We start from the raw sequence: 23,899 nt of genomic DNA on the forward strand, positions 1-23,899 counted from the left end.
ACAATTTGAGCTGGACATGGTGGCACATGTCTGTAATCCCAGCAGTGAGGCCCTGTCTCTAAAATAAAATATAAAAAGGGCTGGGGATGTGGCTTAGTAGTTAAGCTTCCCCTGGTTCAATCCCCAGTACCAAATAAATAAACAACAATTTGAAAATGGTTTGCACATGACACGAAATGTAACAGGTCATTGTACCTGTTCTTGTTTGTGTGTAATTATCTTCATTGACATTTTGACCTTTGGGGGGCTCATGGGCATCTTGTATACAGACTGAATTTAAAAATCAAGTTCAATTACCAAAAAGCAACTTTAGGGCAAAATGAAAGTTAAACTCTTTTAAATAACGTACATGCATGGGATGCTCTTGGAAGATGACCCTTGCTCACCCAAACATGGCACACGGTTCAGATCTGCTCTCCATGAGACACTTTTGTAATTATGGGGTGGTGAGTGGTTTTGCCTGAAACTGTCAAAATATCTCCTAGAGTACATTTATGTAGTGTGTGTGAAAAACAGAACAAGGAGGTCTTTGTTCAGGAAGTGCCACATGAGACTGCCTGTGAGGTTATTATGAACCGTGAAGAGTACAGTAAAGAAAGGCAGAATAGCTAAGAGAAAGTGACACTGGAACTGGAATTGAGTCCCCATTTAGTGGCCAGAGTGTCCTCAATGAGCTCACAGAACCAATAAAGAAAGACACACCTGGGCAGGGCTGTGGGTGGTATTGTCTTTTTAATCTCCATAGTGTATTTGTTAAGTTTATTTATAAGCAGATCACTTCACTATTTACAGTACATGAGCATAGAGATTCTACAGTTTTTGTGATGTAAACAATAACTCCACCGTGGGAGCTTGAGAAAAGAAGCCAGTTCTGAAGTATTTACAGACGTTAAAATAGAACTTTATACTCACAGAATAATAATACATAGAGCAATTTGGTTAAATTATCTATGAAACTATAGAATCTGACAATGTACAAATACAGGAAAACATTTTCTCATTTAGAAGGTAAGACAGATAAATCACACCAGAAATAAAATAGGGACGATGACAACCACAGGAATTAAAAGCAAAGAAGGTTTCTTCCTTGCCTCTTACGGATAAAGTATTTATATAAATAAGGACACAACCCAACAAAATGGAAAAAATATATAAAAATCCTCTACCAATTAAAAAAAATAGCAAAACTAAAAACTCGATTCTCAATCATTAGCAGTGTCCTTTAAAAAATTAAAGTTTAGCTTTCTATTATAAATAACAAAGCAGATGTGTCCCTCTGTGTAGGTGAAATTCTTGCACCTTTCTCAAGAAATGCATCAATGTAATTTCCACTCACACACTACACACACACACACACACACACAGGTACAGATGTGTGTCCACGTGCATACGCAAGTGCACATGCGCTTGCACACACACACACACACACATACACACACACTTCACAAACACAGCCTTACACTCACACACCCCAGGCTGTAGTTACCTTTGTTGAGCTTCCTAATAAATAATGCCCCCTACAGTAGTATCCCTGGGGATGACAAAACCTCACAAGTTTAGCCACTCCCTGGTTTGACCCTGTCACAGAGCCAGGGAAAGCCCTGGCTCCCTATTGCTCAGAATTCTCTAGGCTGCATGGTCACACCAAGAGAAAAGGATTTTGAGTCCAAGATTTGGAAATGCTGGAAGGGACCATAGGGACCACCTTGCCCCATCGATTAAGGCTAGCTACAGACACCGTCTCTAGACGCCTGGGGGTGGGGAGAGGGAGCTTGTGTTGGTTTCAACATTAGCAGCTGCCTCTGGAGGAAGCAGACTCGCTAAGCCAAAGTTAACAACATGGCACAAGGAGGTGAGGGGGTGGGCGTGAATTTCCGGAGCAGATTGTACTGAGCTGGACTTCCGGATGGTCACCTTCCCCCCAAACCATCTGGAAATCCAGTGTTCCATTGCCCTGTGCCACACAGCACCCGACCACACTCCCCTTGGGATTTCCAACTAGTTTCAATCGGAATCAGAACATCCCTCAAGAAACAAAGTTGGGAATAGTTTATGACTTTGTATTCCTAACATAAATACATTGGACAAGAGTTTTAAATACAAGATACAAAAACAAACAAAAAAACCTGTTTGGCTATTTGGTGGACCACATCAAAGGTCATGGCCAGCGCGCCCCCCAAATCCCACCAATCCTCTTTGCTTGACCTGAAGGTATAATGTGGGCCACTAGCAGAGGTTCACTTAACAAGGTCAGCAGCTGGGCTGCCAGTATTGCAGTTACAGTAAACCCCTCCCGGGCACCTGGATGTAGGGTTCACTCTTATCTTCTCTACTCACAGGATACCTAATGCATTTCTCAGATTGCATGAGTCTAAGTGGCTGCTTCTAGAATCTTCTGACCCTGGTGTCACAGTGGGCTCTGAACACACAAACAGTTCACTCATGCCATTATATTTAATTCCCACAGTTGGAGCTGGAACCGCAATACAGCCAGCGCAAGGGATTTATTTGTCTTCTCTCTGAGTAGTGCTGATAGATACGGTCTTGGCCACTAGATGGCGAACGCGTATTGATAAGGCAAAGTGCGGAGGTGGAAGCTGACCAATTCCCTTCACAAGTACCCACTGAACAGGGTTGGCAAAGCGAAAAAGGAGGCTCTTGGGGAAACCTTTGATAAAAAAAAAATCACAGCATGGAGGGGGTTCTAGCTATATGAACACCTCTTTGAGGAACTGTGGCACAGCATAGGCACTGACCACTGACAAAACCATATTTTACAGGCCCCCAATTTGGATAGTTAGATTTCTGTACTCCTGGATGTAACAAGCCATTCTTATGAAAGAATTTGCAAAAAGCTGTCCCCCTCAATCCTGAAGCCTCAGTCACTGCTGCTATACCATTAGAAACAAAAAAACAAAAGCTGCCCTAAACATATGCAGTGTGATCCGTGCCTCCTGTTGCCCCATATGTTTTACAATCATTTGAAAGAAATGTGTGAAAAGTGCCTAAGTTAAGCTGTTGGGGGTGGGGGGGAATAGTGTATTGCTAGAATTGTCTGAGAAGAGAGAAACAGCCAGTGGTCACAACAAACATTCAGATTAAAAGCTATTCGAAGGGGACAATGACAGGGTTAATGTGAGATTTGACATCACCACCTAACCACGCAGGGGAGAACTACAAGTTCCTTACTGTCCCCACTAGAAACTATGGCTTAGATCTGTCCTGGGGAGCTGGCCTCCTCACATAAGGCAACTCGGCCAGGACCATGTGGGGCCTGCTGCGGGCTGGCGACCGTGCAGAGAGCCCTTACCCTGGACCGGAACTGGGCTCGGCCAGAGAATGGAATTGGTTTCACAGGGAGTGATGAACTCCTCATGTTCCAGGATGGGAATGCACATATCATTCAACAGTCTCATTTGCTGGATGAAGAAGCAGGGGCCTAGGGCCACACCTTGGGGTTTCTTATTCTCAGATGGCTTATAGATAAATGATTTGCTCCATGAACCCATTTTAATCAACGGGGCTATTTTTAATCTTTCTACAAAATTAGGTATCAAGACCTAAACCCATCATTCCCTGTTTCTAGGGCTTCCAACAAAGGCTAGCAAAGGGCGGCTCCTCCTACTGGCTCCCTGCTGGGGCTGCCATCTTGGAAGGCCCCTCTGCTTTCCTCCCTCACACCTGCCACCCTGTCCCAATGCCTAGGACAGCACCTCACATGGTCATAGGAGACCTATATTTGCCAGTGCAGAAACATGGAGCCAGGCTGAAGTGTTGGAGTTTTCTCAAAGTGCTTTTATTGGTGAATGCAAAGTCAGCTTCTGCCTACTTCCTGGGTGTCCTGCAGCTGGCACCCAGGGCTCCCCTTTACCCCACGTCTGTTCTGGGTCAAGGGCACCCCTGTGCATGTTGACTTTTCCAGCTCACAGGCTCTCCCTCCATTTACCCTGTACCTCCAGACTCTGCAAACAGTCCTGGAGCCCATCTCTGTGTGCAAACACCTCAGGAACTTTGGGACCAGCTTTAACATATTGCACATAGATACTGGTTGGTTTCCTACTGCCCCATTGGGAAGAGGTGAGAGAGTCCTTCTTTGGCCAATGAAACAGTTTCACTTTACTTTGCTATTCTACATCCGATTTCTTTCCTTGGTCATATCTGACACTGGAATATGGGATTCCCGCAAACTGAGGACAGTTGCTAAATCTCAAATGCTAAGAAAAATACTGAAATTTTGACATGAGTAAGTCAGATGGACACATCTCTAGGTTGATTCTCCTTCCTGTTTGGGATGACCCAACTCTCAAGATACAGGCTCAGCTGACAATTCAGCTGAACTCAAGGCCTACGATGGATCATGGCCGGAGCTGTCCATGCAGAAGGATGGGCTTCAATGCCTGCCCTTCCCCTCCACTCACCTCCAGCACAGGGGCCTCAATCGGTATACTGCATGTCGAGGAAAAGTCACTCTTGAAAATCTGACCAGCAAGGCTTTAGGCCATGAAAGACATCAGGACTTGGGGACTCAGTCCTTGAGGCTCAGAGCATTCTTCCTTCCCACATTTCACTCTCGGAACCCTGCTGCTTTCCTGAGGCTCCATACTGCGGGCTACCAGATCTCTGGGCAGAAGTAGACACCAGATAGGTGCTATCTGGCTCAGAGCAGTTTTCTGGTTGGGGTGGGGCAGGACGTGAGGGGGAGGGAGTGGGGGCCTGAGCTGCACGCCATCCACTCATATCCTTTACCTCTTTGATGCATTTTCCTTCAGTAACCAGAGCCCCCTAGAGTGAGGATTCTGATTCAGCCTTGTACCGACTGAGGAAGGAGATGGAAGAATTCCACTTAGTGGTTGGATCAGACAGTTCTGGAAAACACCAGCACGGCACAGAGATGGACAGTACAGCTTGCCCTGCCAGGGCGGCTGTCGACACAGTCTACAGGAAGCTGTTATGGCAAATTACATGTAAACATCATTGAGAGCAAACACTAGGACAGAGCTACAATGAGATGGTTGCCAATGGCAGCTGCTCCCTCTGGGTTACTCCTTAATTTGGTGGGAAAAAGACCAAGGTTGCCTCATCCTGGAGAAACCTTGGAGTCTCCTTGGTAAATAATACACAGCACCGAATGGGTCTTCCAGATAGAGGTTGTCTACAAGGCTGATCAATGATAGGCCTTGTTGCCTTTGTTCTATGGGATGACAAGCAGAGACTACTGGACGCCCTTAGCAGGCATCCTCTCTATCAGCAGCCCCCAGCCTGACCCTAGGCACCTTAGGGTCCAATGCCAGCCACACTCAGGTCCCTGTTCTGCTCAAGGATGTTGTCTAAGTGACTTCAAGTGCCCTATACTGAACTGGTGTAAAGGGGCAGCTTCAGCTAACCCTGAAGCAGGGGAGAGACTCGTCTTTTGCTAAAAACAAAAAACAACAACAACAACAAAAAACTGCATTTCTTTAAGCTCAGGAACCACTGGCCCAAAGTAAAACCTCTGGCCTAGTGCAATGGAGGAAAAAGCAGACATGGGGCTTTGAGATCATCTGGACTACTTTTCCCGAACTCTGTGGCCTAGAGAGGAAAGAGGCTGAGCAAAGTTACCAAGGAAATTCTTGGTGGTGTCGGGACTCAGCCAGTTCTCCAGATGTGAATCTAGTGTCTTTCCCATCCACAGGGTGAAATCTCAAGTTTCCTCCTTGATGCATGCCAACTAGGTCTTAGTGGAAGCAGCAGCAGGATTTTAATTCTGTTTCATTCCATAACCATTGATTATGTGCCTTCCATGTGTGATGCAGTGAATGGCTATGAAGGAATTTAGAATGATCTGTAGAAAGTCCCTTTTTTGGTTGATCCTTATAAGCCTCGCCTTCTCTAAATATGTTCCTGTCTGCTTGCACTCCCTACCTTCTCTGTGTGTCACAGTAGAATTGAGAACCTGTTGCTGAGGAATGGCTTTAGGAAAGTTTTCTTTCATAGATTGAGGGCATGACAGACAGGTATGGGCAAGCATGAACCCTAGTCAACATATGGCTCTGTATGATTGATGAAAATCTCCAAAGATTAGACCAGGATATCGAATAGATTAAACTCTGATCAATTTGTAATGACTGCCCAGAGCACTGTGTTGTGGACTAATAGCACATCTAAGGTTCAAAGAATCAGAGTGCTATGATCAATTAGTTATGTCTGCATTGGCCAAGGATGTGGGAATAGTTGTACATGTGCTGGGTATTTGCCATCTTGAGCTAGACATTGCCTTAACAGAAGTTAAGACTGTTAGAACTGCCTAATTCTCCCTCTCAATGTATTTTATAGAGAAGGAAACTGGGGTTCAAAGAGGCCAAATGACTTGATGCACGTGAGTTCAAATTCCCTATGTCTGCAAAAGCCATCTCCTCCAGCCTTATCTGGGGGCAGGGAGTAAGTTCACAACCCAGAACAAGAGAGTAGGCTCAGTTTACCTACTGAGGTATTTTTTTTTTTTTTTAAATCAACTACCAATCTCCAAAGACTAGGCCTGGCATTAGCAACAGATTAATTTGGCTAGTTTAGATTTTATGAATCACTTTCAAACTTTTTTAAAGTGGCAGGACCTTTTTCTTTCCCTTCCAGATGCAAAAATGTCCCAATAAATCCTGATGCATGAAAGAGATCAGGAGGAGTCACTGTATGAAGCAGAATCAGTGAGCTCATATTCTGCCTGGTCACAGTCTCCCTCCTGAATGGCTCCAAGGCACCCTTAGAACATTAAGCTGGACGTGGCTTTGACGTCGCTCAAGAACACAAAGTTTGAAGCAAGCTTGGGGAATGCTTGTTGATCCCCAGTCCTTGGGGCCTCCTCCTGCTCCCATGCCCTACCCCACCAAACAATGTTACAGATGAAGAAAGGCAAAGGCAGGAGGATGGGCTGGCATCTGGCCCCCAAAGGATAACTGCTCCTAGCCTATCTGTTTATCCCACCACCAGGTATGTCTCAAAGCCCTGATGGTATGTCCATAGGCTGAGGTAAGCCCCAGGCCTGCTCAGGATCAGAGCCAATGGCATGCCCAAGCACGTGCTGGAGCTGGAGTTCACCCAGGGCTGGTAATGTTGAGCTGGCCCCAAAGGAGTCCTTAAGCCTCTCTGGACTGTTGCCCCATTGAGCTGAACTCACCTCTACCAATGCCTGAGCTTTGTGTCTTTACCCAGCTACCACAGCAGCCTGGGACCGAGAATCAGAAGGCTGGTGTGGGTCACTGCTCTGCCTTCTCTCTGGCTATAGGACCTCTGGCAAGTCATTGTGCCTCACAGCACACTGCCTGCCTCTCCTGGAAACAGGTACAACGTGCTCACCCTGCCTTCCTCTCAAGGCACGAGGGTGTGAGCACTCACAGGCAGGCACTCTTCAAGTGTGAGCTGGACACTAGACAAGGGCTGTCATTGTAATTTGACCCAAATTGCTCAAAACAGGGCAAGGCTTGGTAGAAAAGATGGAGAACCTTTCTCCATGGCTCCTAGTCATGGCTGCAGGCCACGGTCCCCATGATTCCTGGGGATCAGCCTATCAGTTACCCAGCACCCAGGGCAATCTGGCCAGGGGAGCAGAGCAGCTCAATGGCAAACACCTCATGACAGTGCATAGTTAAAAATCAAGGAAGCAATACAATAATCCCAGGCACAGTACATCTGAGCCATAAATACATTATTTTAAGGATATACTTTTTTTTTCTTCAATTAAAAATGAGTTTATAATCCTGATTCTATTCACAAGTGACAATTTCATCATCACACACTACAGACAAGAGATGTTATGGTGAACACAGCTGCAGGTCTACAAGAGGAAGTCAGTCGGGCAGGAAGGGCAGAGGGTGACTGACCCGGCACTTCGAGGCGCACCCAGGACAACCCGTCAGAAGCGGGGACTCTAATGTGGCAGTGGAACATCAACACCATGGAAACTCACAGACAGAAGCAGCTTTGTGCAATGTAAACATTGATCTGTTTTTTGTTTTTTTTTTTTAAAAGGACAGCAGTTTCAAGTCTCTCACGCTCGCTCGCTTGCTCTCCTTCTCGTATACTTGTTTCTTTGAAAACGTAAACATATTAGAAGGGCCTTGTCTGAGGTATTGAGGTATTCCTCGAAGGTTAAGGCTGTGATCAATGCAGGCTCTGCTGGGCCTCTTTCAGTAAGCTGTCGAAATCCATGGCTTCGTACTTGTTTTTCCCGGAGGCGGGAAGGGCCTCTTCTGGATTGCAATCTGGGGGTCAGGGAGAGGGGAAGGCGTGAGCACCGTGGAAATGTGGGATGCCCAGCAAATCCATGCTTGTCCATGGCTCTGTGGAGCGGATTTGGCCCCAGGCATCAGAGAGCAGGGATGAACCCTGGGTAGTGATCATTGATGCCATCCTGCTATGGTGTCTCTGCCACACCATCAGCATCTCAGAGCCTCCACGGCCCTGTTGTAGAACAAGGGGCCCCTGAACTAGGACATTCCAGAGCTCCTTTCCAGCTATGACATCCTAGAGTCCTCCTTCCTCACAGCTTCTTGCCCTTTAGTTTCCTGTTATTGAGTCACACATGAGGGAGGGCCAGCAAAGCTTGGATCTTGACCTTGTGCAGACAAGGGAACCCAATCTTACAAGCCTCCTGACACTCACCCTGTACTCTGAAGCCCACTTCATGCTCTCCCCTACAAAGAATTCTTTCCTACACTGCACTTCTGTGTCCGTCTTCACCAATATGTACCCAGAAGGCAAGTGCATGATGATGGTATTATTATACCAAGGTCCACTAAGGGGCACAGCTACTGCCTTGTCAGGGGTCACCATGGAAAGCCCCTTCCTGGACCAAGGCAGCAGTGGCCCTGTGAGTTAAGAGGGCCAGCAGAGCCAGGGTTCCCAGAGGCCAAGGGAGATTCGACAGTCCTTAGTGCAAGTCACAGAACAGGACCCAGTGGGCCAGAAACCAGAAGAAAAACAACCTGGTAATAGATCAAGAGCTGCAATTATACCCAGTCAGCACACAGGGCTTGGGCACGGAGCCACGTCTAGAAGGGGCATTAGGTCAGGGTATCATTAGAGGAAGTCGTTGCCCCTGATGCTCTGGGTCTTACCAGATGTGGCAGGGTACTTACCATAGTCAGTGTATCTGGGCCAGCAGAAGTGCCGGAGCCCCCCAGAGCTCAGCTGGAAGGAGGGCTCATTGCGCTTGCTCAGGGCAGCGCCATTCCTCAGGGAGAGGGCTGCATGCTCAGAACACCGGTAGGTGATGAAGCCGTACTTCTCGCCTCTGGGGGGAAAAGACAAGGGGACCGTGTTTCCAGGCTGGCCTGGTGGACATTGTCAGAGCACGCATTACAAGAAAAACACAAAGCCACAAGGATCTGCTGCCCACATCACCCAGCCCCCTAGTCAGAGAAGATGACGTTTGCTGGGCTGATCTCTGCTACATGATAATGAGAAGATGAGGTCATTGGTTGAATGTTTGTGAGGTCAGGTGTGAGGCACGTGTTTGGCTCTTTAGGTGACCCTGTAAGGTGTGTCATCTGCACCTTATCATAAGGAAATCACTTGCTGGATTCAAGGAGCTACTCAAGGGCAAGCCACAGAGCAGGGATTCAACCCAGTCCTCCCAAGGTTAAGGTCAGTGCTCCAGGCACTCCCTGCATCTCCCACTCTTGCTGCCCCTGCCCCTGACCTGTACCATCCTACTACTGTGCCATTCCCACCCACAGTAACTAAGGGGCCCGACTTCTCCACATCCTCACTAGCACTTATTTGCTGTTTTTTCAAGCCATCTAATGGACATGAAACGTGTGACCGAGAAACTATTTCCTTTGATACTGGGGATTGAACCCAGGGGTGCCTTCCCACGGAGAAATATCCCAGCCCTCTTTATTTCTTTATTTTGAGGCAGGACCTTGCTAAGTTACTAAAGTTAACCTGGAACTTGAAATCTCCCTTCCAGAGTTACTAGGATTACAGGTGTGTGCTATCCTGTCAGTAAGAAACGGTTTTATTATTGATGTTCTTCATTATTTTTATTTATTTTGTTGGTACCAGGGATTCAATACAGGTGAGAATTGAGACAGGGTCTCATTAAGTTGCTGAGACTGGTCTCCAATTTGCAATTCTCCTGCCTCAACCTCCCAAACTGCTGGCATGACAGGCACTTGCCACCAAGCCAGGCACTCATTATTATTTTTAAGTCACAATTTAAAAATGCTAATAACTTAGTTTGCAGGTGTAATGGGAGATAATTTAGAAAAATTTCAAAACTGATAGTTTTGACATCTCAATTGTACATTCATAGGCAGCCTGTTCTTTTTGCAGTTTCCCTGACAGACGAAACACAGTTTCCCAAGTGAATGAGGAAAAACCAGAGCTGCCTGCAGAAAGGAGGCCCAGTATTTCTACTGCAGAGGAAGGAAGTGGTGTGAGTGGCATCAGGACCAGGCGGGGCAAGGCCCCTGTGCAAGTGTGTCTTCCAGCTGCCAACGGCTGTTGTCCTGCACTATCTCCAGGGCAAAGGCCCTGGAGTGGACACATGGGTTTCAGTTTTGTTTTTTCCAGGAAGGTGCTGCTCAGTTAACTTGTCTGAGTGCCCCCAGAAGGAGAGTAACAGAAAGAATAAGCATGCCTGTCATGGGTGTTCAAAGTTTAGACAAAGGAACACATGGGGACTGCCTGGCACGTAGTAAACCCTCAGCCATTACTGGCTTCATGACCAATGCTGCAGGCTAAGGTTGGATGTTGTTGCATTTGTTACACACAGACCTTCTCAGGTGCCTCCTATGCACCCAGCCCTGGATGGGGACCTGAGTCTGACCTGCCTGTCTTGACTCACCTCTTACTTCTTGTCAGCACCTGACACTCTACAATCTCGCCAAACACCTCGAAGCGCTTCTTCAGCTCTCGGGAGCTCATGTCACTGGAGAGATTTCGAACGTATACCACGCGGCCTTCACCCTGCTCGAGAAGGAGGACAGAGAGGGACTCGGTCATGGTCATTGCTCCCATAGTCTCCTCATCCCTGTCTATGCCTGGCCGAGCAGCAACACCAGCTAGAATCAGAAAGAGGACAACACCAGAGGACCTGCCCTTGTATGGAGCAGGGGCTGTGGCGTATGGAGGGAAGTGGCCTCCAGAGGGAGCAACTGTACATATGAAGGCGGCCAGCAGAGGCTGGCTGGGAGGGAGGGGGCTTATCACCCTCAACTGAATTGCACATTAGGAGCTTTCTTGCTCATGTTTGGAGTGTGACAGAGAGAAGCTGGGTGGAACCACAGGACACTAAGGACGAGTTAAGAGCCAGGTGGTTTTGCAGGGGTCACAGCGGGCTGGAAGGAAGGGGGCCTTAGGGCTATGACAGCCACCATTGTCTTTGATTTTTCCTGCAGGGTAAGGTGGTTGAAGCCGCAGAACAGATATTGTGACAGAGAGGTCACCTCTAGGAGAGCTTGGTGCTATGCCAGTAGGTGCTCAGAACAGCCTGGCAGAAAGAGGGGGTGGGAAAGCCCAGGCTGCAATCTCCCTCTTCCCCTTAAGATCTGTGATTTGATCTGGTTGAAATCACTGCCTGGACACCTGTGCTCCTGTAGGCAAAAGAGCAGAGTGTGGTTTGGACACACTGTATTTCTCCAGGAATAGGCCATACTCAGCACTCCTCTAGCCACCCCACCTGGACACCCATAGTGTCCAGATGGCAAGAAAGAAAAGCAGGCCTGGGCTCCACAGCAGAATCGTGACAATGGTCACAGGAACTGTAAGCCTCATACCATGACATGTCTGCGTGCAGCTCTCTAGAGAAAGCCCCTCCTCCCAGCCTTCTGGAAGTTTCTGGCATGCTTAAAGCCCTTTCCTGCCCCCACCCAAACATTCTGCTCCTGAGTTTTGCTTGTTGCTCCTTTTCACGCCCCCAGACCTGGCTCCATGAGACCCCTTCTCCCAGAGACCCCTTCTCCCCAACCACTCATGCAAATGTACCTCTTAATAGTCCAAACAGAAATGTAAATTTCAGACATTTTAGACACGATGTTAATTTCACAGTGCTTATCCCAATCCTTAATTCCATTGCTTTCTCCTTCGTTTACAAGTCTATTGTCTTTCCCTTCTGCCCCAACCATGTGATGAGGGGGCCCTTGTCTGTTTTACATGTTGATACTGCCCAAAGCATAGGCTGGCACTAGGCTTGTCAAGACAGAGGCTTGTCAAGCAGGGGAGGCTTGTCAATCATGGGCTAGAGAAGATGCCATGCTCAGCTGTGGTTGTAAGCACTGCTTGCACACAGCTATGCACCTCTGGGGCATGCATCTCTGGTGTGTACCCTGCTCCCTGAAGCACAGCATCCAGTGGGAGTCATCTGTCCTTTTGCATTTCTGTCCTACTTTCCCTCCCTCCTCTCTAGTGGTACCACACAGCTGGCTGGCTACAGCTCCCCACTGCAGGCTACTGATGGATCTTCCACAGCCTGGGGACAAACTCTGGGAGAAGATCAGGGAGGTGGGTAGAGAGGGGGGAAGGCTCTCTTGGTCTTTTCGCTCTGATTAAGTTGGGGGAAACCTTAGGAAGCACCAAGCCCAGCGTCCTCATGTGCAGATGACAAAACTGAGGCTCAAGGAAGATTAGGACCTGTCCAAGATCACACAGAGGGTGGTGGCAGGGCTGGCTTGTGACATAGTCAGCCTGGTTCTGCTTCCCACTACTCCACCTCTCCTCTTGGCCTCCTCAAGAACCCTGAAGCTAAGCTCTAAATCACCACCAACTGTGTACCTCATGTCCAGCCTATTGGCTGAACTCTGCCTGGTTGCCACTTTTAATAGCCTTAGGTGACCCTGGTGATATTCAGATGAGAAGATAAAACTGTGTTCTGTGGGCCACAGTCCCTTAGTCCAAAGGCAGGGGTTGAAGGCTGAGCGGCTCAGCGCTCTCAAGCCTGCTAGCCCCATTTGCTCAGGGCTCCTGGGGGCTCGGGGCTGGGGGGGGGGGGGGCCCAGATCACTTACAATGGCCTTTTCCCGCCGCTTCCTGGCGTGCCGGATGCTTGGGGTTCCGTCTGAACACGGCCCTCTGCTCTCACATCTGTCAGTGAAAAGCAAAGCAGAGGCACTCACTCTCCGGAAGGAGCTGGACGGGCGGGCGGGGCACAGGACTCCTGGGGGCGGGACTGCTGGGAGGCAGAGCTTCTGGGGGCGGGGCAAGGACTTCTCTAGGGTCCATCAGAAGTCCCGCTTCCCCTGGGCGATGAGAGCCCAGGGTCTTGCACTGGCCTCTAGGCCTAGACACCTGGACCGCTGGGGCACTAATTATGACCCCACCCTTCTGTGCCTTGCCTTTCTCTGCCATTAGGGGTGGAAAGGGCTAAAAATCCTATGAAGCATGTTTTCCAGATGAAACACCAGAGCCTCAGGTTCAGGATGGGATCTGCCTAAAGCTAGAAAAGGGAGAGGTCTGAGTGAAGAGATATTCTGGCTCCAGAACCAATGCTCTCTACTGATTGGTGCCCTAGCCAGGAACAGCTCCCCTCTTGCCCTTCCCAGCTCCCTGTGTCTGGCTGAGCTCTGGGGCTTATCATCCACATACTGCAGCCCTCCCCACTCTTCCCTACTCCAGTCTGAGTCCTTGAGAACAGAACTTAGAGGATAAGAACACTGGCTCAAATAGCCAGTGTTAGGGCCGGGCTCCATCGCCTGCTGCTGGGTGGCCTTGGACCAGTCACTTAAGCCCTCTCAGCTCTACTTCTTTACCTATAAAATAGAGATAATCAATTGAGTCCACCTCCTCCTTGGTCATTGGTGAGGATTAAATTTTTTTTAAATGCACATAAATGCTCCACCCAGGAACTACAATAAACACTTGCTCAGTTTTTTTTTTTTAAATTTAACCTCTCTAAGCCTTAGCTACCTCATCTATAAAATGAGGATAAAAAACAGCTAGGCCCTCCACATGCATCTTTGAGGCTCAAATAGGGTAAGAGGTATGTGATTTGCAAATTTTAAAGTGCTATAGAATAGGGCTGGGGTTGTGGCTTAGTGGTGGGGCACTTGCCTTGTACATGTGAGGCACTGGGTTCGATCCTCAGCGCCACATAAAAACAAAATAAACAAAGATATTGTATCCATTAAAAAAAAGTGCTATAGAATAACTGGTCACCACTCATTTGCAACAGAATTGGTCAACATTCCCCACCTAAAGGGCTAAGAGTGTCTGGAAGGTGTTGTGGAGTTCAATTTATGCTATTAAACTAGCCTCGACATGCTGCTTATTGCCTGAGACTGGATAATGGTGAAGACAGTGGGGCTGGAGAAGGCCAAGTAGTTTGCCAGGCTCGTCAGGTACCCAGCCCTGCCCAGCAGCTGAGCAGGGACTGAGATAACCAATTTATTCCTTCTAGTGAGCAGACAAAGCCAAACCTCCACATGACCCAAAAGTGAGATGAGAAAAGGAGAACCTAGGGGAGTTCCAGAGAGGGTCTCAGCTCTGGGCCTGGGATTGCAGGCCCAGCTCTAAACCTGAGCCAAGCAAGTCAGAAAGAGGTCAGAGAGCTTCTGCTCTGGTCATGGGGAATGGCTTCAAGGTCAGGAGAGCTCTGGAAGTACTCTGAGCAAACCTTCACAAAGGATCCTGTCTTGTGTGGAAATCAGTTATTTCACAGCAAAGCAAGGCTAGAACTGAACCTTGACCATGGAGGGTTTCAAGGCCAAAGCTGCCCCTGGAAAGAAGAATGCAGCCAGAAAGACAGGCCCAGAAAGACATCCTCAGAGAGGTCTGCTGGAAGACAACCGGGACCCATGTCTCCCGCCTTAGTACGGAAAAGGGCTGATTAGAGAAAGTGCTAGGGAACTCATTTTGAGTAACAGATGATTTAGGGCTTCTCAATGTTGGTTTTGTGAGGAGTTCACGAATCCCTAAAATTGATGTTTATGCACAATTTAATGGGGATAAAGGCCTTTACTTTAAGGAGATATTCAAACAATTAAGAGCCATGGGTATAAATGTGCAATTATAAAGCTGACTTTTTCTAAGAAAAGGTACATCTATATGACCTGAATTCTGATCTCAGAGGATGGCACTTTGGCAATATCATCATTACCTGGGAACTGGCTAGAAATGCAAATTCTCCTCCCCCCGCAGACTCAGGTACTTGGTGGAGCTTCCAAAGCAGCGCCCTAAACCATCCAGGTGATTCTGCTGCTCTGGAACCAGGAAGGCCACCTAGTGGCCACTCAGGCACACCTTGGGCACAGGGGCAGGAAGGGCACTGATCGCCCATACCCCTGCCCAGGATGAATCAGAGAGCAGCCAGTTCCTCCAAATGTGCCAAGCCTCCATGCTCTTTGCCTAGCTCCCCAGCTGACTTTTGGACTGGCTCCCTCTCTTGTCTGGTTCAGTGCACAAAGATGGTGTGAGCAAACAAGCTCATGACGCATAATCTCTCCACTGGGCTTTTAGAGGGGCGGCTCATGCTGAAGTCAGGAAGCAATGCACAGTTTAGGAGGACCAAGAAATGGGAATAAAGTTCATCACTGCTTTAATCCAGGTATTTTTCAGAACACTAATTATTTTTTTTCCTTGTGATACTGGAGATTGAGTCCAAGAATGAATGAATGGCCAAGAGACCTGGAACACACCTGAGTGCCACATGCCAGGCTTTGCTTGCCTCCAGGAACACACCACAACTCACCCAAGAGGGGGCTATCTTCAGGGCCTCTGACCAGCACACAGCCACACCAGGAGATGCAGCCCTAGTATCAGAGGACTTTTCCCACATCTCCTTCCTCCTCTGGCACCCTGGGGAAGGGAGCCCTCAGCTGTCCACTGCCCCTCCCGAGGTCGCCCAGCCTTACCTGAAGTTCCTCCGGGTGGCTGGTGACCAGGAGCGGCAGGATGAGGAGCCAGAGCTAGAGCGGCTTCTGGAACAGAGCTGCCGACTGGCCTTGCTGGGTGGGCTCTGGTAGGGGCAGTGGTCAGAGCGAGGGGGGCTGACCCCTGAGTCCTCTTCTTCATCGTCCTCCTCCTCCCTCTCCTCATCTTCCTCCTCCAGGAGGAAGCTGCTCTCACCACTGCTGCTACTGCTGTCCTCAAAGACCGTGTCATATTCAGGACTCTTGCACGAAGCCAAGTCTTCATCCTCCAGAGCCGTCTCCAGCAGCCCAAAGTGCTTGGTGAGGCTGGCGCGGATCTCGTGGTCTCTCAGCTGAGCGCTGTCCTTGGGTGGGGCGCTGGCCTCACAGCTTCTGGCTTCCTCCTTCCTAGAGGCCTGCATTTCAGCCTTTGAGGAGGCACCTTGCTGGGGCCAGTCCTCAAGATGGACCCCAGATGGCTCCCAGGACCTCAGCACCTTCCTCTGCATAGTGCCCTCTGGTCTGAGCACCTGGCAGTAATCATGGTCTCCAAAGGAACAGGAGAAGGGGCGCTTCTGGCCAGCCTGGGAGGCCGGCTGGGCCGTGGCATGCCGCAGGTGGGACAGAAGCTCGCTGCGCTCTGGGTGCTTCTTGGGCAGCTTGTGGGCAGGCCCGGTGGTGGCCATGAGCTGGAGAGCCTCAGGGGCGGGGGTGCTGGGGGCTGTGTCTTGGCCCAGGCTGTGCTTGATGTCCGGCTTGAAGGGGTCCTCCTCGGTGGGCTTGTATGGGGGTGTGGTGGGTGGAGTGAGTCCTGCCCAGCAAGGGGAGAAACACATGCAGTGAAGGCAGCTTCCTTCTCCAAGGAACAAATCCCAAGCCTTAATTTGGAATTTAGGATGGCAAAGAAGTGGCTATGTGCCACCCCAACAGACAGAGGGTAGGCCTCACTAACTGATCCTGCACTACTGCTTCAATTCTGTGGAGATGGCATGTGACAAAACGAGTGTGCTGTCCCTTCTGTGGGTTGGTAATGGTAGCAAAAGCCCCCAAGTCATCAGAGAGCTTTTCCTGTTCCACCTCCCATCATCCAAAGGGGCCTGTTCCAGGTGTCTTCCAGCATGCATCAGGGCAGGCTGCATGGGCAAAACTGCCCACCTGGATCTGACTACCATCGTGTTCTTGCTGCTCCTGCACCTGACCCTGGCTTCCGTTCTCCCCAATGCACCAGAGGAACTTGCCCAGCTCCTCCTCTCTGGAGCTTCTGAAGGCCTACAGGGTAAAGACCAGACACCTCTGCATTTTAGCCCCCTTGTGGCTGCTTTTCCTGACCTGCCCTCTACCACTTAGAAAGACCAGGTGACCAGCATCTCCAGTGTGCCCTGGGAATTCCACTCCTCCACACCTCCACCCCTCTGCCTGGCTGAGTCTCTTGCCAGGCACACCCTTCCCCTTTGTCTTTCCAATGTCCATTCATCCTTGGAGGCAACTCATGCCCCTTGCCCTGCACTCTGCCCAGCCCTGACCCTCCTGTGCTGTCAAAGCTTTTATGAAATAAACGCACATCAAACAGCGCTTGACAGGGCGTGAATCTGTCCCTCACAAGACTGCGGGCTCCTCCAGGGAAGGAGGAGGACGTGGGACATGCATGGCCAGGAGTCTTGCCACGCCCCCAAAGGCACTCCCCCAGCTGCGCCCCCTGCTCACCTGCCGTGCCACAAAGCTCCACTGTCAAGGTCTGCTCAAAGCTCTTCTTGCCAAAAGGAGGGTCACTGATGGGGGCAGGGAAGACAGAAAGGAAAAGAGGGGGTCAGTAGCAGGCTCCCACTGCCCTGAGCATTTGGGGGAGGGGGGGTGAGGAGATACTAAGATGGATCCTGGTTATGCTGCCATGGAAGGGGTGTGGGGCACTGGGAGAACTTGCTGGGGGACCCTACCCTGGCTGTCGGAGGAGTTCAAGTTGCTTTTAGGAAACTCAGGCAAGGTTTGCTGGAGGGTGAGGAGAGGACAAGGTTGGCCTCCTTATTTTGACAGATGGGGCCACTGAGGTACAGAGGGGGAATGGAACTTGCCCCAAGTCACACGGCATTATCAGCTTTTCCCTCGGGAGAAAAGCACTCTTTGCAGTGTCCTGGGAAGGGCAGCTTATGAAATGGCCTGATGAACCCCTCCCCAACACACAAGTCTAACAAGACAAAAGCTCACAGAATAATATACCAATAATTTCTAAAAATCTACCTTTGTGACAAGGCCAGCATGAGGCACCCGGGAGAGTCTGAAAATAAGACAAAAAAAAAAGAAAAATGAGCTTCCCTAACATGGCATCATGAGCAGACGTTTCCCCTCCAGAGACCTCAAATTTCCAGGGGGGGGGGGGCGGCAAGCACAAAAGCCCTTTGGGCAGGTGACCCAAACACCGTGGCCATGTTAAGGAAGGACAGGAATAGCTCAAGTCCACCTCCATCCCGGGGTCTTGGCAGGCCCATCACCTTGACTCTACAGAAAGAGTAGATGGGCACAAGGTCAACCCCTTCTGGCCACTGAGTAGCACAGTGGCAAAGAGCTCAGACCCCCTTGCCCCTGTGGGTTCTGGACAGTCCTGCTCAGAGCGGATCACTACACAGCTCTGGGCCTCACTTTCTGTGTCTTCAAATGGAGATGATCACCGTGCCTACCACACAGGTTTCTTGGAGAAATCAAAGGGGAGATCTGTGTCACATTTCAGACCAGTGCCTGGCATGGGATGTACCCAATAGAAGACGATCACCACTGTCATTAGCATTTAAAATTCAACTCCACTGTGGAGCTGAACTTACGGACACATCTCTGCCACATCAGCCCTGGTCAGTCTTCTTCGGGCACCTACCGCAATTTGTGATCATCCTCCTTTCTGTTTACTTTTGGATTGCCTGTCCCCCTCACTGAAACAGGCCCCAGGAAGGCCAGCATCTTGCTCTCTGTTCTTTAAGCAGTACCTTGACCACGCGTGATGAAAAACTCAGAGGTGTCTTCCTGAAAGTCTGCCCCAAAAGCCCAGTGTACAGACAGGAAAGTGGGAAGAAATCCAGAGAGGGAAAGGGACCTGCCACATGGGGTTGGGGACTTGAGCATGGGGGCTCCAGGGCACACCCACCCTGCCCCTCTCTCGTAGACCACTGACACTTACCACCTCTGGAAGGGAGGCGCGGGCAGCTGGGGTCCTCATCCGTGTCCCCACACCCACTCTCACAGGGGCTCTCCAGGGCAGAGATCTGGGGTCCTCGTAAGAGCTGCTGGTCTTGGCCATTGTCCTCGTCTGTGGGGCTGCCCAGCTCTCCTGCCATGTCATAGGCCTTGGGAGCCAGGCATAGCGAAGGCAGAGCACCTTGGGGCTCTGAGGAGACCAGCAACTCATCAGTGAATGTCAGCCAGGGGCCCAGCTCGGGGTTCAGTCTCCGGGAGCGGCGCACTGGGCACACAGAGCTCTCCAGCTTCTTCCCCAGCCTGGCCCACGGCAGGCCTCGGCCCGGCCTCTTCCTGCCCCACTCCTCCTCCTCCTCTTCCTCCTCCTCCTCCTCCTCTTCTTTTTCTTCTTCTTCCTCCTCCTCTTCTTCCTCCTCCTCTTCCTCCTCCTGCTGTAGCCGGGTAGAGCGGCTAACGTCCCCCTTCACCTCCAGGCGCAGCGGGCGCAGGCTTGGCCTGGGCCCAGTGTTCTTGGGGGAAGCCGCCACCCTCACCTCCTCCACTGGGGAAGGGTGAGCGGGGGAGGCCTGGTTGTCCTTGGGGGGCCTGGACCTCGGCCGGGGAGTGAGGGAGGCATAGACAGGCGTGGCCAGGCGGTAGGGTTTGCTGACATCGCAGAGGACATCTTGAGCCAAGAGTTCCCGCAGGATGGAGAACTCAGCCCAGGAGGCTTTGGAGTGGTGCCGGGGCCTGACCCTGGAGGGGCTGCTGCATGGCTGGGGGGGTGGCTCTGGGGCCTGTGGGGGCAGCTTCCTCTGGGGGAGGCAGTAGGTGTGCATGTATCGAATGAGCTGCACCATGGCCTGCACGTCCTCCTGGGGAACCTGGGCACTGGGGCTCGCCCTGCCCGGTGGCAGGGAGTCCCGGGGAGAGGCTGGAGCTGGCTGGGGACTCAGGCAGTCCTCCCCTGGCTCCTCCTCCTTCTTGGCAAGGAGCTGGGGACTCGGGGGCAGTGCTGGCTGCAGTCCCCTGTCGGGGGAGGAGGCTTTTGCCTGGGAGCAGGACGGCACGGAGGTGAGGTGCTTATGCAGTTCTGCACAACTCCTGTTGGGAGACCGCTGCATGGGGGCCTTCTTATCCTGGGTGCTGTCCGTCTAGAATGAGAAAGAGGCCAGAGTGAGGAGGGAGGGACACACTACTCCCTCTGCCCCATCCCCACGGCCAGAGCTGGCCCAGTGTGTTGCGCTGCATCATGGAAATAGCTAGGTTTCCTTCCCTACATTCCCTGCCTTCAGCCCAGAGCCTGGCACCCAGCCATATTTGGTTGGTAAAGAATGAAAGAATACCCAGCCCCTAACATGTCTCCCAGCCATGGAATTTGGCCCTTGCAGACCCTGCCAGATGTACCAGAGGCCTGCTGTGAGCATCCCACATCCCCACCCCACACCCATCAGCAATAGGGCCAGGAAGTGGATTGGTGGCCGCCTGGGGTGGGCTGTGGGAAGGATTCGCAATAAACAGGGATGTCGGGAAGCATTCTGGGATGATGGGTATGTTCTAAAACTGGACCATGGTCATGACTGCCCAAGCCTACAGAATTACTAAAAATCATAGAATCGTTCTTTTTAAATAGGTGGCTTTCCAACACTCTGGGGGCTGAGGCGGGATGATCACTTGAGCCCAGCCTGGGCAACCCAGTGTGATTCCCACTCAAAAACAACAAACAGGGGGCTTTCATGATGTACAAATGGCACTCGAATAAAGTTGTTATAAAAAGAAAACAATTTAGCAGCTTCCCAGAGCCCAAAGGATAAGGGGAGGCTCCTTGGGCAGGTATCTGAGGTCCTCTGTAATCTAGCACCAGCTGATGTCACTTGAGCCTTCTCTGCCCCCCTTGCCGTCCACTTCCCTCCCAGGCCCAAATGTGGTTTTGCTGGGGCTTTCTAACAAAGGCTGCCAGCTGTCTCTCTTTCTGCTGGGCCTCCCAGCCCTGCAAAGGGCAGCACTGGCTCATGGAGGGGCTTGGTTGCTGCCCCTTGAAAAATGAAACACACAAGAGGGAAGGCCTTTGGGAGGTAGTGTAGGGACAGGGGCCTGCCCCCTGGGGACCCCAGCAAGGGGAGAGGCTCCCACACTGCACCCCTGTCAGGCAGGCACCTGATTCTGCTTCTAGAGTGCAGAACCATGTGCAGCTGTCCCCTGGAGGAGTGTGCAGGGGCAGGAGGCAGAAGACTGAATGTGGCTTTGAGGAGCAGAAACCCCTCCTCCTTAGGCTTGGACAATGAAGACCAAGAAAGAAAGGGGACATGCTTTAGCCCTTGGAGTTCAGAGCACCAAACTCTCCAATGGCTTCCCAGGAAAGAAATCCTAGTGCTCTGTTGACTGTGGCCTTCACCTCTGAGGATGATCCTACTTTGGTCTGTCACCCTGTTAGAACTTGAGCCCCACACTGGCCGCACCTTCCTCGGTCAGCTCTAACCTGTGTTAATGTCTATCAGTGCCTGACGCACAGAGGCATGTCAAAGCCCAAGCCCTCCTTCCAGGAGCGCACTCTGCAAGGTCTATGTGAGCAGCAGCAAGAGAGGCTGCTGGGGACCAAACCTGCCATCCCTAGCCAGGGGTGACGGTGGTGCCCTAAGAGGCCGCCTGGGGTCTCAGGTAGACTTCTGGGCAGGTGCAGAAATACCTTGACACAAGACCGCTGACTTCTAGACCTGAGGCTGGCCTGGCGCCAGGTGGTCCCCTCCTTCTGGATGTCAGAGCTTGATGTCGGGGAAGATGTAGCCAGGAGAAGCTTCTGCAACTGGGGGAGAAGCAGAGGGAGAGATGCTGGGGCCCGGCCATGGCCAGAGATACAGAGGACCAGACAGCCAGACCCAAGGCTGACCACGCCCTGATCCAGCACCACCAGACTATGGGGAGAGCATGTGACAGTCTAGAATGATGCTCCCAATACAGTAAGTACAGGAAGTTGATTGGCTAGTGATCCTAAACACACACAAATGTCCCACTATCTTGTAAGTCCTTTCAGAATCACCAACCCAAGAGCTTAGCAATGATTTTGAGAAACCCAAACACATCATGGGCAATGCCTACCCATCCTGCTGTTAAAACAGTACCAGGCAATCTGCATACACTTGCACTAGACACATACATGCACGCGAGTGCACACACACACACACACACAAAATCTGGGAGATTAGGTACCAAAATGATTCTCTGATGTGAGATTCCAGCTGATTTCCCTTTTGTTCATTCACACTACCTTTAAAAATTTAATTTCTTTGATTATGTAAGTAATACTTATAAATGTCACACACACATACCACAAACACTAAAATGGAAAATTAAAAGAAAGGCTTCCTCCTAGCAGGGTGCAGTGGCTCATGCCTGAAATCCCAGTGACTCAGGAGGCTGAGGCAGGAGGATCAAAAATTTGGAAGCCAGCCTCAGCAAATTAATGAGATCCTGCCTCAAAACAAACAAACAAACAAAAATAAATAAAAATAAAAACAACTGAAGATGTGGCTCAGTGGTAGAGCACTTCAGGGTTCTACACACACATGCATACACACAGAGAGTCTTCCTCCTGCCCAAGGTCCCTTTCTCCTTCTCGGAGGCAAGTGCCACTAATTACTTTCTTGTGACCCTATCCCGGAGGTGGTGACACTGATCATACAAGAATACACATGGATATGTCACATCCAACCCACTCAGATATTTTTACACAGGTGGAATAGTGTTACAGTTAGCTCGTTAGACTTTTGTTCCAGGTTTTTTTTTTTTTTTCTACAAAGATTGTTGAACTCCCCTGCTTCTGAGCCCCGTGAGCAGGCGCACAATGCATCCAAGCTGAGAGAACAGAGGCTGAGCACATCTGCAGGTTCTGCCCAGGATCCATCAGAGCCGAGAACTAGGCAAGAAATGTGATGGAATTTTACATCCTGGGGGACATGCCCCCAAAGCACCCAGCGAACACTAAAGGCTGGGCCTCCTGAGGAGCCCATGATCTTGCTATACCCCAAACCACACACAGGCCTGTGACTCTCTGATTTTGGATTGGAAAAGACCCTTGGCATAACAAGGACAGGGAGGCAAAAATGAATGGACCAGAACCTTCTTTTTGACTCTCAGAATATAACAGAAACTGCTGACCTCAGAAAACACAGAGTCATGCAGAGGTCCATGGATCCTTCGAAGTCCATGGGTGGATATTCTGGGATCCAGGACAAGACCTAGGGTCTGGATGACTTCATTTGGCCTTTCTAGAACTGGCAGTATACTGAGAGCCTAGACAGTGAGTCTGGTTCCTAGAAGCGTGAGCCTAGAAGCGTCTCTAACAGAACACTCTGAGGAGTGTGGGGTGAAGGCAGATGGAGACTTGGCCTGGAAACCACTTTTGACCAGCAGGGGTCGCTCTTTGCCTCTTTAAGAATCGGCACTGAGGATTCTTGTTACTTCCAAGGGTTGTGCCAGGACTATGAATTAGCTAATGTCTACTGAGCAAGCATATATGCCAGGTACTGTTCTAAATGCTCCCTATGTAATACCTGCTGTATAGTCTCCTAATAGCCTTTGAGATGGAACTATTATCCAACCCGCATGGGTCAGTAAACTGAGTCAGAGAGGCTTAGGGAGGCTGTGTGCCTCAGGGAACCACAAGCACTGATTGGCAGGGATGGGATTCACACTCAGGCAGCCTTAGAGTTGGGCTTGGTGGTCACCAAGGACCTTTCCAGCTCCAACTCCCTGAGACCTAAGAACCCTCCCAGCCCTGACAGGTTCTGGTTTTCCGGCTGTGCCTCATTGGCCCCCAGGAGCCACAGATCCAACGTGAGGGAAGAGCCCAAGACAGGCAGCACGACTCAGCCTGAGTGGAGGGCAGCCCCAGCAGTAACCCACGAGGTCCAAACCCTTTGAAA

The 23,899-nt window shown here is 50.5% G+C and overlaps 1 protein-coding gene across 2 annotated transcripts in view; it reads right to left on the minus strand.

Moving 5' to 3' along the window:
* Nucleotides 1–713: 713 nt before the first annotated feature.
* The window catches only part of Ppargc1b (PPARG coactivator 1 beta), a 106,050-nt gene continuing 82,864 nt past the window's right edge, over nucleotides 714–23,899 (minus strand). The window contains exons 4-12 of one of the 2 annotated variants that reach the window (XM_046460114.2): nucleotides 21,664–21,780; nucleotides 18,982–20,131; nucleotides 18,054–18,090; nucleotides 17,523–17,587; nucleotides 15,822–16,629; nucleotides 12,981–13,056; nucleotides 10,823–10,944; nucleotides 9,111–9,265; nucleotides 714–8,234 (exon numbers count right to left, since the gene is read on the minus strand). In XM_046460114.2, the coding sequence (XP_046316070.1) occupies nucleotides 8,134–8,234; nucleotides 9,111–9,265; nucleotides 10,823–10,944; nucleotides 12,981–13,056; nucleotides 15,822–16,629; nucleotides 17,523–17,587; nucleotides 18,054–18,090; nucleotides 18,982–20,131; nucleotides 21,664–21,780 (2,631 nt within the window). In that variant the 3' untranslated portion in view covers nucleotides 714–8,133. Of the gene's footprint in view, nucleotides 8,235–9,110; nucleotides 9,266–10,822; nucleotides 10,948–12,980; nucleotides 13,057–15,821; nucleotides 16,630–17,522; nucleotides 17,588–18,053; nucleotides 18,091–18,981; nucleotides 20,132–21,663; nucleotides 21,781–23,899 lie in introns of both variants that reach the window. The other variant, XM_046460113.2, reaches the window with a different exon arrangement.

This window comes from Marmota monax, unplaced genomic scaffold (assembly GCF_021218885.2).
Source record: "Marmota monax isolate L192 unplaced genomic scaffold, Marmota_monax_Labrador192_F-V1.1 WCK01_AAM20220418_F8-fsc00006, whole genome shotgun sequence".
NCBI classification, from domain to species: domain Eukaryota; kingdom Metazoa; phylum Chordata; class Mammalia; order Rodentia; family Sciuridae; genus Marmota; species Marmota monax.